Here is a 12,416-nt window from a genome sequence, read left to right on the forward strand (position 1 = left end):
CAGCCCCCGGGAGAGGGATGGAGTACAAGGAACTTTTGTCATCCTCCTGGTTCCTGTTTTGGAGACACTGTACTTTCCATTCTGATATCATTCTCTCTGGGATAAGGTTTCCTCAGAGAAAGTCAACGAGCCCTCAGGATGGCTGATTACACCGCTCACCGCCCATTCACCTCCATCCAAATGAAACAGTGCACTCGGCCCTACAGCGAAGCTTCGGGAGACACTGTGCGGTCAGTGAGGGTGGGGTCCAGCCCTCAGGGCTGCCAGTGTGGGGATAAAGAGCAAGGGGAGACCAGGAGCACAGAGCGACATGGGGACCATGCAGCTGCTCCTGTTCACTGTGGGGCTGGGCCTGCTCTCTGTGATGCAAGCCGAGAGCCCCCCTCTGACTCCTGCCCTTGCTAAGGAGGTGACAGCCTTGGGGAGGGTCCGGGAGGGGCTTGGGTGTCTGAGGCCAGGTGCTCAGGTGGGGTGAGAGGCTCGGGACCACTGCCTGGAGCACGGGTGGGTGTCAGCGCGGCGCCCATGTTATGACCTTAGGTCTGCGAAGCAGAGCTGTGTCCAGAGGTCTGCAGAGGGGGCATGGTGTCTTGCTGTGCTCTGGCAAGGCACAGAGAGCGCTGGCGTGGCTTAGGGAACTCCAGGCTGTCCCTGACCCACTCCCTGCCTCTGTCACCTTGTGTGCTCCTGTCAGATGAGAAGCCAATTAGAATTTTAGTGAACCGCTCATGCATGACCAGCTTCATAAAAGTATGGATTGTCTGAGACCTTTTTTTACTTTAAAAATTACGCTGTGTTTTGTGACAAGATACCAGGCAATGGGGAGGATCGGACATCCACCTAGGCTCTGTCACTGTTGGATAAAGGTGCCGATTGCTGTTTCCCTTATCTTTGACATTCTTGGCTTAGAAGCTGAGTCCATCTAACACTAAACAGGTCAAATCCTGTGTCCAGGGGGCCCAGGTTTCTCCAGCAACAAGTCCTACTCCTGGGCCTGACCCTAGGGCCTCCCTGTGGGGACCTTAAGTCCTCCTCTGCCTTCTCCAGGGTGGCCAGCTGCTGGCCATCCTCTTGGTCGCATAGACTTTGGGACACCAGATCCCCTGTCTGTCCTTCCCATTCCAAACCCCTGCCCTTAGTCCTCCCTGTCTCCGTCACCAAGCGGTGGTGGCCAGATATCCCAGGACTCTGGTGCAAGGTTCCTGGGACTGCCAGAGACTTGTGGGTACGGGGTCAGCACTGACTGCCTTTTACTTGCAGGAGAACATTGATGAGCCCTACCAGTAGAGGACCTGGGCACCTGAAAGACAAGGAGGCAGGCTCTGGGCCCAGGGGCTGGCAACAGCCAGCAGCAATGATGAACTTGACTCATATCTTGCACCTGCTCTATCTTTTTCTGTCACTGTCGTGTCCTCCTGTCTCATCCTCCTAAACACAAAGATTCTACCTCACCTCATCTTTTGGTGACTTCCCCAGGTGGCTTCCTGCTTGGGGGCTGGTGCAGGGTGCCTGACTAGAGATTATCCAATAGGTTTGTTCCCCAGAAGAGCCCCTGTTCCTGCCACCTGGGCCCACCTGCTGCTGATGTGGGGTGCGGAACACTGTGACTAGGCCCCTTCCTCCTCAGGCGTCTCAGGCCCCCAGCCTGCTCTGAGGCTCTAAGCCGAGCCCTCTCCTGCCTCTGCCTCCACTTCAGCTTCAGCCTGGTTCCCTTTTACTTGGTTCCCTCTACCCCTGCAGCTCTGCTCAAGGATGGCTTTTCCCTTCTAGCTTTTAGGACACTGGTTTATAATAGGCTGGGCAGGAAACATGCCTATTCCTGCAAAGAAGAAGGCCAGCCCGCTGCCGCCCTTCCTGTTCGCCAGGAACAATTTGAATAAGCTAGAATTCAGGATGAACATCAAGTGAGTACCCTGCATACAGGGACCCCTCTGTGTTCCTGGCTGCGTGTTCCCAGCCGCAACCTTCATCTCCCACGCAGTCCCTGGACTCAGCCGGTCACCCTACCTGGCATGTGTCGTGCCCTCCCTTATCTCGGCAAGGTTCTGGCAAAGCTGAATACAGGTGGCCTGAGATGCCCATTGCCAGATTCCGTGACCAGCTTTTCCAGCCCAGAGCTACTTGCTCCTGGAGAAGCCGTGTGAGCGTGCTGTGCTTGATTCTATGCAGACACAGAGCCTTAGGATCCCTCAGGATTTTGGTGTGAATTCCAGAGTCTGTAAGAAGTGCAGGCTGGAGTGGAGGCAGATCCAGGACTCTGTCATTTGCCAGATGCATTAGGAGAAACAGGGCTGGAGATCCAGGGCAGGACCTGGCCTCCTTGGTGGGGGCAGGGCGCCAGTCTGCTCTGAATTGATGGGGCGGGCCACGGCCATCAGCTCTGCACCTGCCCGGTTTCTCCCCTGCTGGGGTCTCCTGGAGCACACAGGGGATGGATGAGGGGGCGCGTGACAAGCCACATCCTTGGGGCTGTGGTCTGCTGCTATAAAGAAGTACTGGAGAAAGAACTGACCAAGAGTTCCCATCTGTGTCCACTGGACCTACACAGGAGCATTTACAAAGCTTCCAGGAAACCAGCCTGGGCTCCATAAGGCCACACTTGGGCCTGTGTTCCCTTAAGGCAAAAGGTCTGAATAGTCACAGTTGCCCGAAGGGCCTTACGTGCCCATAGTAAGGACATTCTGGTCCTACTTCAGGCGTCCATCGGCAGCCCAGGCTGGCTCAAGGATCCAAAGTGGTCACATAGTTGAAGAACGTTGGCTGGCTCCCAGTAACATACATTAGGAAGAAGTTGGAGACTGACCTTAGAGCTGGGGGCTCCATAGGTGTAACGAGGGAAGGCTTGGGCAGGCATCTGGGCCAAGAACCGTGCTCAGATTCTGTGTTCCAGGAAGCCCATTGGATGCGTTCAGTTCAAGCTTCCCCTGGACGAAGTTAACGGAAAACCCGGAAACTACCAGGCCTGTAAGTGGCCACTTACATGTTCTTTCTCCAGTGGGTCCTGCAGAAAGTGACCTGATGACCACAACAAGCTCATGTCATCCACAGGGTCAGGACATTTGGTGCTCATCAGTTTCCTGCCAAAGGGGAAGGACCATGCCATCGCTTACTATGAGGGCAAGGTGGTCCAGACCAAATACAAGATGTCAATGCTGATGGGTGCGTTGAGCACTTTCTATAATTGGAGGAGTTGGCTGGAGATTCCCAGGGCACCAGGCGGGCACAGGGTGCACTGCCTTCCAGCCCAGATCCCTCCGCCTCCCCCTCAGGCAGCCTTTCCTGGGACTCTGGGCTTTCAGAGGGGAGAGGGATTTGTGAGCTCTCCACCTCTGTCCTCCTCGGCTCTCACCCTGTCCCAAGGCCTCTGTCTACTCACAACGCACCCAGCTCGGCCCTCTCTCTCCTCTCCGCTCAGCCCAGCTTTCCTCTCTCTTCACCACTCAGTGGTGTGGCCAGACTCTGAAGAGGGCACTCTGGGGGCCTCTTGGCTCCAGGGACATGGAGAAAGGTTTAGAGAAGTGTGCTAGTCATGTGGGCATGGGTGGGTCTCTGCCTCTGGAAGGCGGAGGCCTGAGTGTCATTCAACCGTGCAGGACACTCCCCCGAGACAGTACCCTGCCCAAAAGTCAGCTGAGATCAGATGGAGACTCTGACCTCCACCCGCCAGCACCATTCACCCGTGAGAACCGCATCTCCGTCCTCTGATTCCCAGCTCTTAGCGCTCTTTCTTAACACTCTTAACGCCGAGTTCTTAATGCTTGTGCTCCAAGGAGCTTCCTGGACACAGAGATCCCTCGGCTGCTTGATTCACTCCGGCTCAGCACTCTCTGCCTGCTCCCTGCCTCCATCTGGCCATCCCTGACAGCAACCCTCAAGGAAGCTCAGGGCCCACAGAGCCCCAGCAACTTCCTGCTGGAGGGCTTGGGATGGAAGGGGGAGGCGTGCAGAGAAACACCTACTACCTGTGCACGGGCCCCGGTGCATACCATGCTCATGGACTGCAGAGGCCCTGGGTGCTGCTCAGTTTCTCTCGGCTATCCTCAGCTCACTTCCTCCACCCGTCCTGTCTTAGTCACTTTAGTATCTCTGGGACACAATGCCCGACACCCACAAGTTACAGAAGGAAAGGTTTATGTTGGTTCACAGTTGGCAGAGGTTTCAGTCCATAGCCGGCTGGCTCCAGGGCATGGCAGAGGAGGGTCAATCAGGGTGTGGCAGACAAGAAGCAGAGAGGGAGTGGAAGGGAGGAGGTGGGAGACAGACCCTTCCAAGCAGCGCCCCCAGTGATGCACCTCCTCTGACCAGGCTTCACCTCCCAGGCACACACCTAGCTATGAACTCATCACGGACTAACCCACGATGAGTATCACGCCCCCATGACCCGGTCACCCCCCAAAAGCCCCTCTTGTGAGTGCATTCGGGGGACATCTGGGTAGAAACCACAACATCCTTCTATACCACATTTCCCACGTTCCGCCTCTCCCATGGGCCTCATTATGCCAGCGGAGGACAGACAAAGCTCACTCGGGGTGTGGCCTACAATGTGCACAGTGCCTTCAGTAGGATTTGGGGGCAAAGTGCACACTGCCACTGAGGAGCATCCCAGGAGATAGACTTTCAGACCAGGTCCCCCCAGGGAGAGGATGGGGCCAGGAAGAATACGGGGCCCTGCAGGAAAGGAGGGCTCCCGGTGGGACATTTCCCATCACAACGAGCTTCTTTGTAGGGCAAGGGATGGCTCTTATGGGTCAGGCTGGACAGTGGAACCCTGCTCCGGAGGGCCTGCTGACCACTGACCTTCCTACCCTCTGCTTCCTGCCCAGCCATTAGACCAGGCCTGTCCCTCACAGAGGAGCTGGACCACAGAGGGCTGGGCTCCCTAAGCCCATGATGCACACACGCAGGAAATTCCACATCTCCTCTCTGTTCTCCCAGGTGGGGCTTGTGGGGCCTCTTTCCTTTGGAGACTTCTGAGCCACCCGTGGAGCTGTCCGCTTCCCAGGAGGCCCATCCACTCGGGTGGCTGGTGTCCTAAACAACAGGCGAAATGATTCCTGCAGGAAGGGTCGCACTTGGTCAACCCCCTTCTCAGAGGGTTTGGGCTTGGGGCAGGGGAGGATGTGGTTCACTTCGGGGTGCCCTGGGACAGCAGGCTTGAATCCTCCCAGTGCCGAGAGGCCCCCTGGGGAGTTGTCAGATACTGGCCTAGAGGGACGGCCCTCCTAAACCCCTCCTCACTCCCACACTGATTGGGGGCCCTGTCTTCGGACACCCACCTTCAGGCCGCTCCCTGGATGAAGACCCAGAGGCTAAGCAGGTCTTCGAGGAGCTTATGGACGAGAAAGAGCTGAACGGAACAGTCGTCTACCCACCCGCTGCTGGTAATGAGAAGGAATTTTAAATTTTCCTTCCTTTTTGTTCATAATTTCCATTCATCTGGCTATGTATCCTTGGCATTTCTTTCCTCCTGGGAAGTGACAATCTCACAACACCCCTTGTCTCTTTCTGGGCCTGCAGACAGCTGTGTGTTGGCGAAAGAGTCCTAGGGCCGCACAAACGGCCGGGAACGAGGAGCTGGGATCACGCTGCCCTCTGCGGACTGCAGGTCAAACTCCCCTGAGCTGGAGGAACTTCTCAATAAAACCTCTACTTCTGCTCACAATAAAGCATATAATGTCCCCTGGCCATGTGTGTCACACCAGGGTTAAGGTGACAGCTTTGTTTTAGTCAGATGTGGGAGGACACTCAGGTGTGACCACGATGATTAGGAAGGGAGGGATTTCATCGCACTCTTGGTTCCCTCACATCCGAGGGCAGCAGATAGGGAAGCCAGGCAGAGAGGAGAAGCCCTTGGGGGTGTGTATGGGAGGAAAGGGAGCACAGTGGCAGCCTCAGCAGCAGTAACTGTGGGTGCTCCCAGAGCCCTTGGACGGCCCCGAGTGGTCTGGTACCTGGAGCTGAATCTTGGTCCAAGTGAGGGAACCCACAGAGGCGGGCGGGTGGGGTTCTCTGCATATGAAAGATGGGGCTTCCAGGGAGGCCTTTACTATCTCTAGGAATTAGTTAACCTGGGAGAGCCAGGCCCTCCAGGAGTTGAGAGGCCCAGAAGTCAGAGCAAAGGGAGGATATAGAAAAACATAAAATTCACATTGCCAAGTCCAGACTCAAAGTGAAGAGATATTGATCCACCTCTCCAAAGCAGAAGTTCCAGTACACGGTGTTCAATTTTTACATATATGGTATCTTTCCTTTGGCCACAGTTATTTACATACAAAATACACTCAGCCTTCCCAGGATTACTCCCTCAAACCTCATGGAAGCAGGAGGCCCTGATTGACTGGCTGAGAACAGGATGGGGTCTGGGTGTGGACCAGGTTGGAGGGGGCTGGGGCAGGCTCACCTGGCCAGAGACTTGTGCAGTGGTAAGGCAGCTTATCTGCCCTCCCCCAGGCCGTTGATAGTGGAATGTGCTCACCTAGGAGGCAAAGAATGAAGGATCCAAAGGGACCAGACACCCCCTGCTGCGGTTGATACATTGTGTCAACTTGAGTGCAGAGGCTTGGCTAGGTGACTCAGCAGTTCTACATCCTGGGATGAAAAGGACCCGACCTTACCCTTCTGGGATGTTGCTCATTGTGTCAATCTGAGAAGTTTAGAAGGTTAACGATGTGACTCAGCAGGGAGCCAGGGTGCCTACTTTGTATTCATCCTGAGCCTGTGCAAGAGGAGGGCATGGAGACTGTGTGAGTGCTACACACCCTGTGGTGGGTGGGGTAGCCTGCTTACAATGTAAGGGGGAGAAGAGGCTTGTTCCCCCCCACAACTTTTTGCTCTTGTTGCCTTTGCTGTGTTGAAAGCCATGAACTGTTGCCCTCTACCATATGCCACCCTGCCTTGGAGCCAGCTGTGTATAGACTAAAGCCTCCACAAACTGTGAGCTAAATAAACCTTTCCTTCCTTCATTTTGGGTGTTGCATATTTTGTCCCAGCAACCAGACATAAGTAGAGACATAAGTAACCAAGACACCCCAAGATAAGCATCTGCACAAGCCAGGCTGGGAGATGGTGTCCTAATCATAAGGGACGGAGTGGGGCACAGATCCATGTTTTTCACTGTGTTGTTCCTTCCAGGTAACCCTCATGAAGGGATTGGGGCAGGTGTCCCTGAAGTAGGGCACACCACCCTCTTCTCTGTGATGCGGAGGGAGATGGGAACTTTCCTGTGAAGCCTTAGGAAAATAGAACCACCTAGGTGTCGTCAGCTTCACAGGAGGCTCTATACCGAATCAGACGCAAATAAACCTCTTTTGTGCTTTGAGGCCAGGCAGAGCAGTAAGATGTGGAGTCCTCTCGGACATGGGCCCCTGGGGTAGGCACCAGACCTGGAGCCCTGGTTATCACTGGACAGTGGTATCTCCTGAAAACGGCCTCTGACTGAACACAGAACGTGAGAGTGAGCCAGTGTTCAGCCCAGAGGTCACAGGGATGAGAATGCTGGGAAGGAGTAGGATTTTCTAAGGAAGCAAGCACAGAGGACAAGCTTCCTGGGTGTGGAGACCCACAGGAGTCTCCTCGTTCAGATGCCTTTCCTGGCATCCTATGTCTTATATAAATTGTGTTTTGATGACAGAATCCAACCCAACAAGCCTTGGGCTGTTTCATGCAAGGCAGAACTTCTGACTACTTACAGTCCCAACAGGGAGAGCTTGCTGCCAAGCAAGGCCACACGGAGTTGCTTGCACCTGGGGACAGGGTGGCAGGGGCTTAGGGGGCAGTGGACGGATAGCATATAAGGTATGGATTAGCTGGGCATCCTGGGCTCCCTGTTGGTTGGCTAATTTAAATAATTTTAGGGCTGAGAGGCTCCAGGGCACAGGTGCTTCTTTCAGTTGCAAGGAGGAACCTGCTCCTGGGGAAAGAAGAGCTCATGGATGTTGCCCCAGGCTGTGAGCACAGACCAGGGCAGTGGTTGATACTGGACTAATCGGCTGCTCAGACGGGGGAATGGATGGCTCCCAGCCGGATCCTCAGGCCTCGGTAAAGACATCGTGTTAGGGCTGCTCTGCCCTGTTCGGGCTCTGCCTTCTGTGTCTCAAGAATGGATTTTGGTTCTTATGAAATTTCTGAGGCTCTTCTTTACCACAGGCGGTCCCCATGTCCCTATGCCATCAGCTGGGCTCTGAGGTCAGCTGCAGATGGACAGTGACAATGTGCGCAGTAACAAGCGCCCAAGTCTCTGCATTGCTCTTCCAGACACCACAGAAACCACTGCAAGGAGCCCATAAAGCCACTGAGGCTCAGGAAATATCCTGATCCCCGTGCTGCCTCTGAGGGGAAGGCAGCATGGGCAGTGCCCGAGTCCAGGCCATGGCAACAGCTTAGCTGACTGTGTGATCTGGGAGACACAACAGGGTACCATTGAGGGAGGAAGACAGTGCACCGTGGAAATGCCGAGACCAGAGCTCCAACTGTGGGGGTGCAGCAAATAGGCACTTGGAAGGTGCTGGACCAGAGATGGCCACCTTAGCTGCATCATGGGTGGGGCTTTTCAGAGGTGACTGGATCCAGAGTGTGTGGTGCTGGGGTCAAGGGTGTGTGATTACCAAACTGGTCCACTGATTGGTTTGGCATAATTCTAGGCATGGATAACAGGAAGGCCCACTCTGGCTGTGAGTGCTGCCCACAGCAAATATCTCCAAATAGTCACATACTTATACTACCTGCATAGACAAAATCACTGTCTTAGTTACTTTCTCATTGCTGAGACAAAATACCCAAACCCCACAAGTTAAAGGAGGAGAGATTTATTCTGGCTCAAGTTTGTAGAGGTTTCAGTACATAGTCCACTGGCTCCAAGACAGGGTGGCATAGCAGACGTGCATGGCAGAGGAGAAACAGTCCACGGCAGGGTAGGCAGAAAGCCACAGCCATCAAGGGAAGAAGGATACCCATATATATTCTTCCAAGACATGACCACAGTGACCCACCTCTTCCCACTTGGCTTCCCCTCACAACACTGCGCTGAGCTGTAAAGCCAGCAGTGGACTAATCCAGTATCACACACTCATGACACAGTTTCTCCAAAAGCCCCACCTATGAGTGCATGAGGTTTTGAGGCCCCGCTCACATCACTGACAGATGGTGTTGTCACAGCATGAACGGTGGCCAATATTTCTGCTATTGTAACAAACGGTGTAAGTGAAAACAAGAAAGCTGTTGCTCTGAGGTTCAATCATTTCTCAGTGACATGAGCATGTCTTTTGGGAGGCAGGAGGATGCTTTATAAATATAAGCAAACTGCAACCTAGGGTTCTGCATTGTGATGGCAGAAATCAGGTTGTATTCCACAAGAAACCGAAGAACTCAATTTAGAAACAAACAGTTTAATTTGAGGCTAGCCACCCTTCATCCCTGATTTGCAAATCACAGAAGTGGGAGTGGGCCTGCCTTTGTTCCCACCTTATATACATTTTTGGTTTCCATGGTAACAGATTGGAATGTTGTAGTCCTGGCCACACCTTGTTTTCCTTGTGACAGGTAATCGGGTCAGGCTCCGGTCATGAGCCCAACCACAATGATATATACTTTTTGTACTCTGTTCTATATGTCTCCCTTTAGATAACCATACATTTCCTTTATGGTTACAATGTTTATCTAGGGCCAGAGAAAGGATGAAACAACCCAGGCAAGGTCATAGGTAGTTATCGAGGCCCGGGTGTACTTTGTCTTTGGAGAAGCATTCCAGGGCTAAGTCAGGACTGCAAAGTTAACTCTTTACAACCCCTCCGGGATGTTTCTCAAGACACGTTTTGAGGCTTGAATTAAGACTAGAATTATTCTATCTTAAAATGATATGCTAAGAGTCACTGTCCCCTACAGCATCACAGATGGTGTAAGGGACACAGACAAGACAGGCGGTCAAGCTCATGCCACATTATCAGGCGTCACCCCCTCCTAGCCCTATGACCCACAGGATTGGTGCAGGAGCCCTGCCCTATGCAGCAGCCCACCTCCCTGGTAAAAAAAAGCTCAACACGCAGCTGGCTCAGCTCAGGAGAGGAATGGATCACAGGTAGTTGTGTGGCTCTATGCGATACACAGATGCTGGCAGCCCAATAGCAGGCGCAGAGGAAAGTGCAGGAACACACTGTGTGGGTGTGGCTCTGAAAACGCATTGCCTTTGCTTTGGGTAGTGGATTCTGCGACCCCCACGCTGGTCCCCTGCGTCATCCTTGGCAGATTCACATGGGTGCCATGAGGGTTGGAGGGCAAGGGCACATTGGAGAACTTCTGCAGCTCAGGTGTGCACTGGCACGCAGGGTAGGCTCTGGTTCTAGAGGGAACACCGCAGGAGATCAGAGGTGTGGAGATAGCTCAGCAGCACAGGGCCTGCCTGGCAAGCACAAGGTCCTGAGTTCGATTTTTTGGTACCAAAAAAAATGTCTATTCCAGGATATCAAAGAAATGGCAGAGCAGCACCTGCCCCAAGACTTCTCAGGCAGAGACACCCTCCCTTGTCCACGATGGTTTCTCACAAGAAAATGCTTGCTCATTTTCTGGAAGACTATGCTTCTGCACCACTCAGTCATGTGCAGTGGCTTCCTCCTTTCATCCCCCCAGGAAGGAAAACCAGCTCAAGGGTCCAGAGACACTTCGGGGAGAGTGGCTCCCCCTTCCTCTATGGGGAATCAGGTTGGCTGGTCCTGGCCTTCCTGGCATCGCTCACCCCTGGGAGCTCAGTGTCAGCAGGAAATGCCAAATGAGCACAAACCTTTCCTGAATCCCAACCAAAGGGTGAGTTTCACTTCCTGGAGAGTCCTGAGGAAGTCCTTGGACAGAAAAGAAAGGAAGCCATAAATATGGCGGCAGAGAGCGCATTTTCCTATCTGTGTGGTTTGCACTGCCAGAAGAAGAGCGAGAGCAAGGCCATTCTGGTAACCCGGGAAAAGGCAGGGAGTGAGTCTGGATGTTCCTCTGTGTGTGGTGAGGGCCTTGGCCTTTGGCATCAGGCATGCCCTGACTAGGAGGTGAACACTTAAGAGGTAAGAGAAAGTCTGACCTGGACTTCTCAGCGTCTTGTAATCCTGCACACACTGAGATCAGATCACACGCACATTGAGAGTTGAGCACCCTGAGCTCGTGAAAGATCCAGCTGTCTTGTGTGAGGCTCCGGGGCTGGGGCTGCTTCCTAGTTAGTGCCCCACCAGAAAACCCCCAACTGCAGGCTGAGCCACTCCCTATGGCCTCCATTTCCCTCTTCCTCGCTAGTGCTGGTCACCTTCCATCCCCTCTACCTCGCCAGTTGGGACATTGTTACCCAGATCATGCTAGAATGAAAAATAAACAGGCTGGTTAGGGTTCTGCCCTGTTGCCCACCAGCACATGACAATGAGGAAAGCACCCGCCCCTTGGGGCTCACGGTCCCTGCCTGCATGGTAAGAAAGTGGCTTCAGCAGCTCCTGCCTGTGCTAGCACACTATGATATTAAGATGCTTGGGGCCGCTGTATTAGAGCCATGGCAGCTCTTAGGGAACATGTAGGCACCCCAAGAACCTTGTCATGTTGGGGGAGCTCGGGGAGGGGATGGAGGTGGATGCAGCATTTGGAGAGTGGACAGTGGGAGGTGGGCAGCACCACATGGGTTTAGATCTTGGCAGCACTGGGAAGGGTGCTGGGGAGTGCGCACTCTGGCATCACAGTCTGCAGTATGCTGTCGGCTCTATCACACTGCACCAACCTGACTGCTCCCCAGTCACATCTGTGATTCAGGCCTTCTGCCTCCCTCCTGCACTTCTAAGAACTTGCGTCTTTCCAGGGCCCCAGGATGATGCAGGACAATCTCCCACCCCAAGGGGAATGGGAGCCATCTTTAATTTTTCTCTGCTGGGTCACTGCAGACATGCACATCTGGGTTCAGGACATGGGACATTCTTGAGGCCCTTATTCTTCAGAGCACATATAGGAAAACAAATTTCTAGAAAAACCAATGGAAGATGGCTTTGCCCTCTGCCCATGATTCTTTGCTGGGAGACTGGCTGGATGCAGCTCACACTGTCTGCATCTAACCGGTACAGACTTAGGCAACGTCCCTCAGTGCTGTCCTTCTCATATGGGGTGGATGCAGCACAACAGAGGGAACAGCAAGGCAGGAGTCTGAGTACCGTGGAAGGCTCTAGGGCTGGTGGTGTGGAGAACTGTGCAGTGGGGAGATTGTTCTGGATGCAGTTCCCACCACATGGATCCACAGACACACCTGATACACATCCACACAAGTACACACAGACACAGAGGCATGCACAGATTCACAGACATGCACTCACACGCACACTGGGTCATAAACCCACCACTCACACATGTGCACAGACACAGACACGCATCAAAGCGCCCACATGCACACAGAGAGAAAGGCAAGCACA

At 53.7% G+C, this 12,416-nt stretch overlaps 2 protein-coding genes across 3 annotated transcripts in view; both read left to right on the forward strand.

The window, feature by feature from the left end:
- Positions 1 to 292: 292 nt before the first annotated feature.
- Positions 293 to 5,685, forward strand: LOC102009744 (lipocalin-1-like). Its single transcript, XM_005408420.1, has 6 exons — positions 293 to 409; positions 1,771 to 1,904; positions 2,891 to 2,964; positions 3,049 to 3,159; positions 5,283 to 5,381; positions 5,518 to 5,685. The coding sequence occupies exons 1-6, from the start codon at positions 311 to 313 to the stop codon at positions 5,544 to 5,546; spliced, it is 546 nt and encodes a 181-aa protein (XP_005408477.1). The 5' UTR covers positions 293 to 310; the 3' UTR covers positions 5,547 to 5,685.
- A 3,833-nt stretch (positions 5,686 to 9,518) lies between these two features.
- LOC102010081 (vomeronasal secretory protein 2-like) overlaps positions 9,519 to 12,416 on the forward strand; it is an 8,798-nt gene continuing 5,900 nt past the window's right edge. The window contains exon 1 of one of the 2 annotated variants that reach the window (XM_013506591.1): positions 9,519 to 9,537. Coding sequence is in view for 1 of the 2 variants with exons in the window: in XM_005408422.1 (XP_005408479.1) it covers positions 10,753 to 10,794 (42 nt within the window). In the remaining variant the exon portion in view is untranslated. Of the gene's footprint in view, positions 9,538 to 10,726; positions 10,795 to 12,416 lie in introns of those variants that run through there. The other variant, XM_005408422.1, reaches the window with a different exon arrangement.

The sequence above is a fragment of the Chinchilla lanigera genome, unplaced genomic scaffold, assembly GCF_000276665.1.
Source record: "Chinchilla lanigera isolate Chin_1 unplaced genomic scaffold, ChiLan1.0 scaffold00112, whole genome shotgun sequence".
Classification (NCBI taxonomy): domain Eukaryota; kingdom Metazoa; phylum Chordata; class Mammalia; order Rodentia; family Chinchillidae; genus Chinchilla; species Chinchilla lanigera.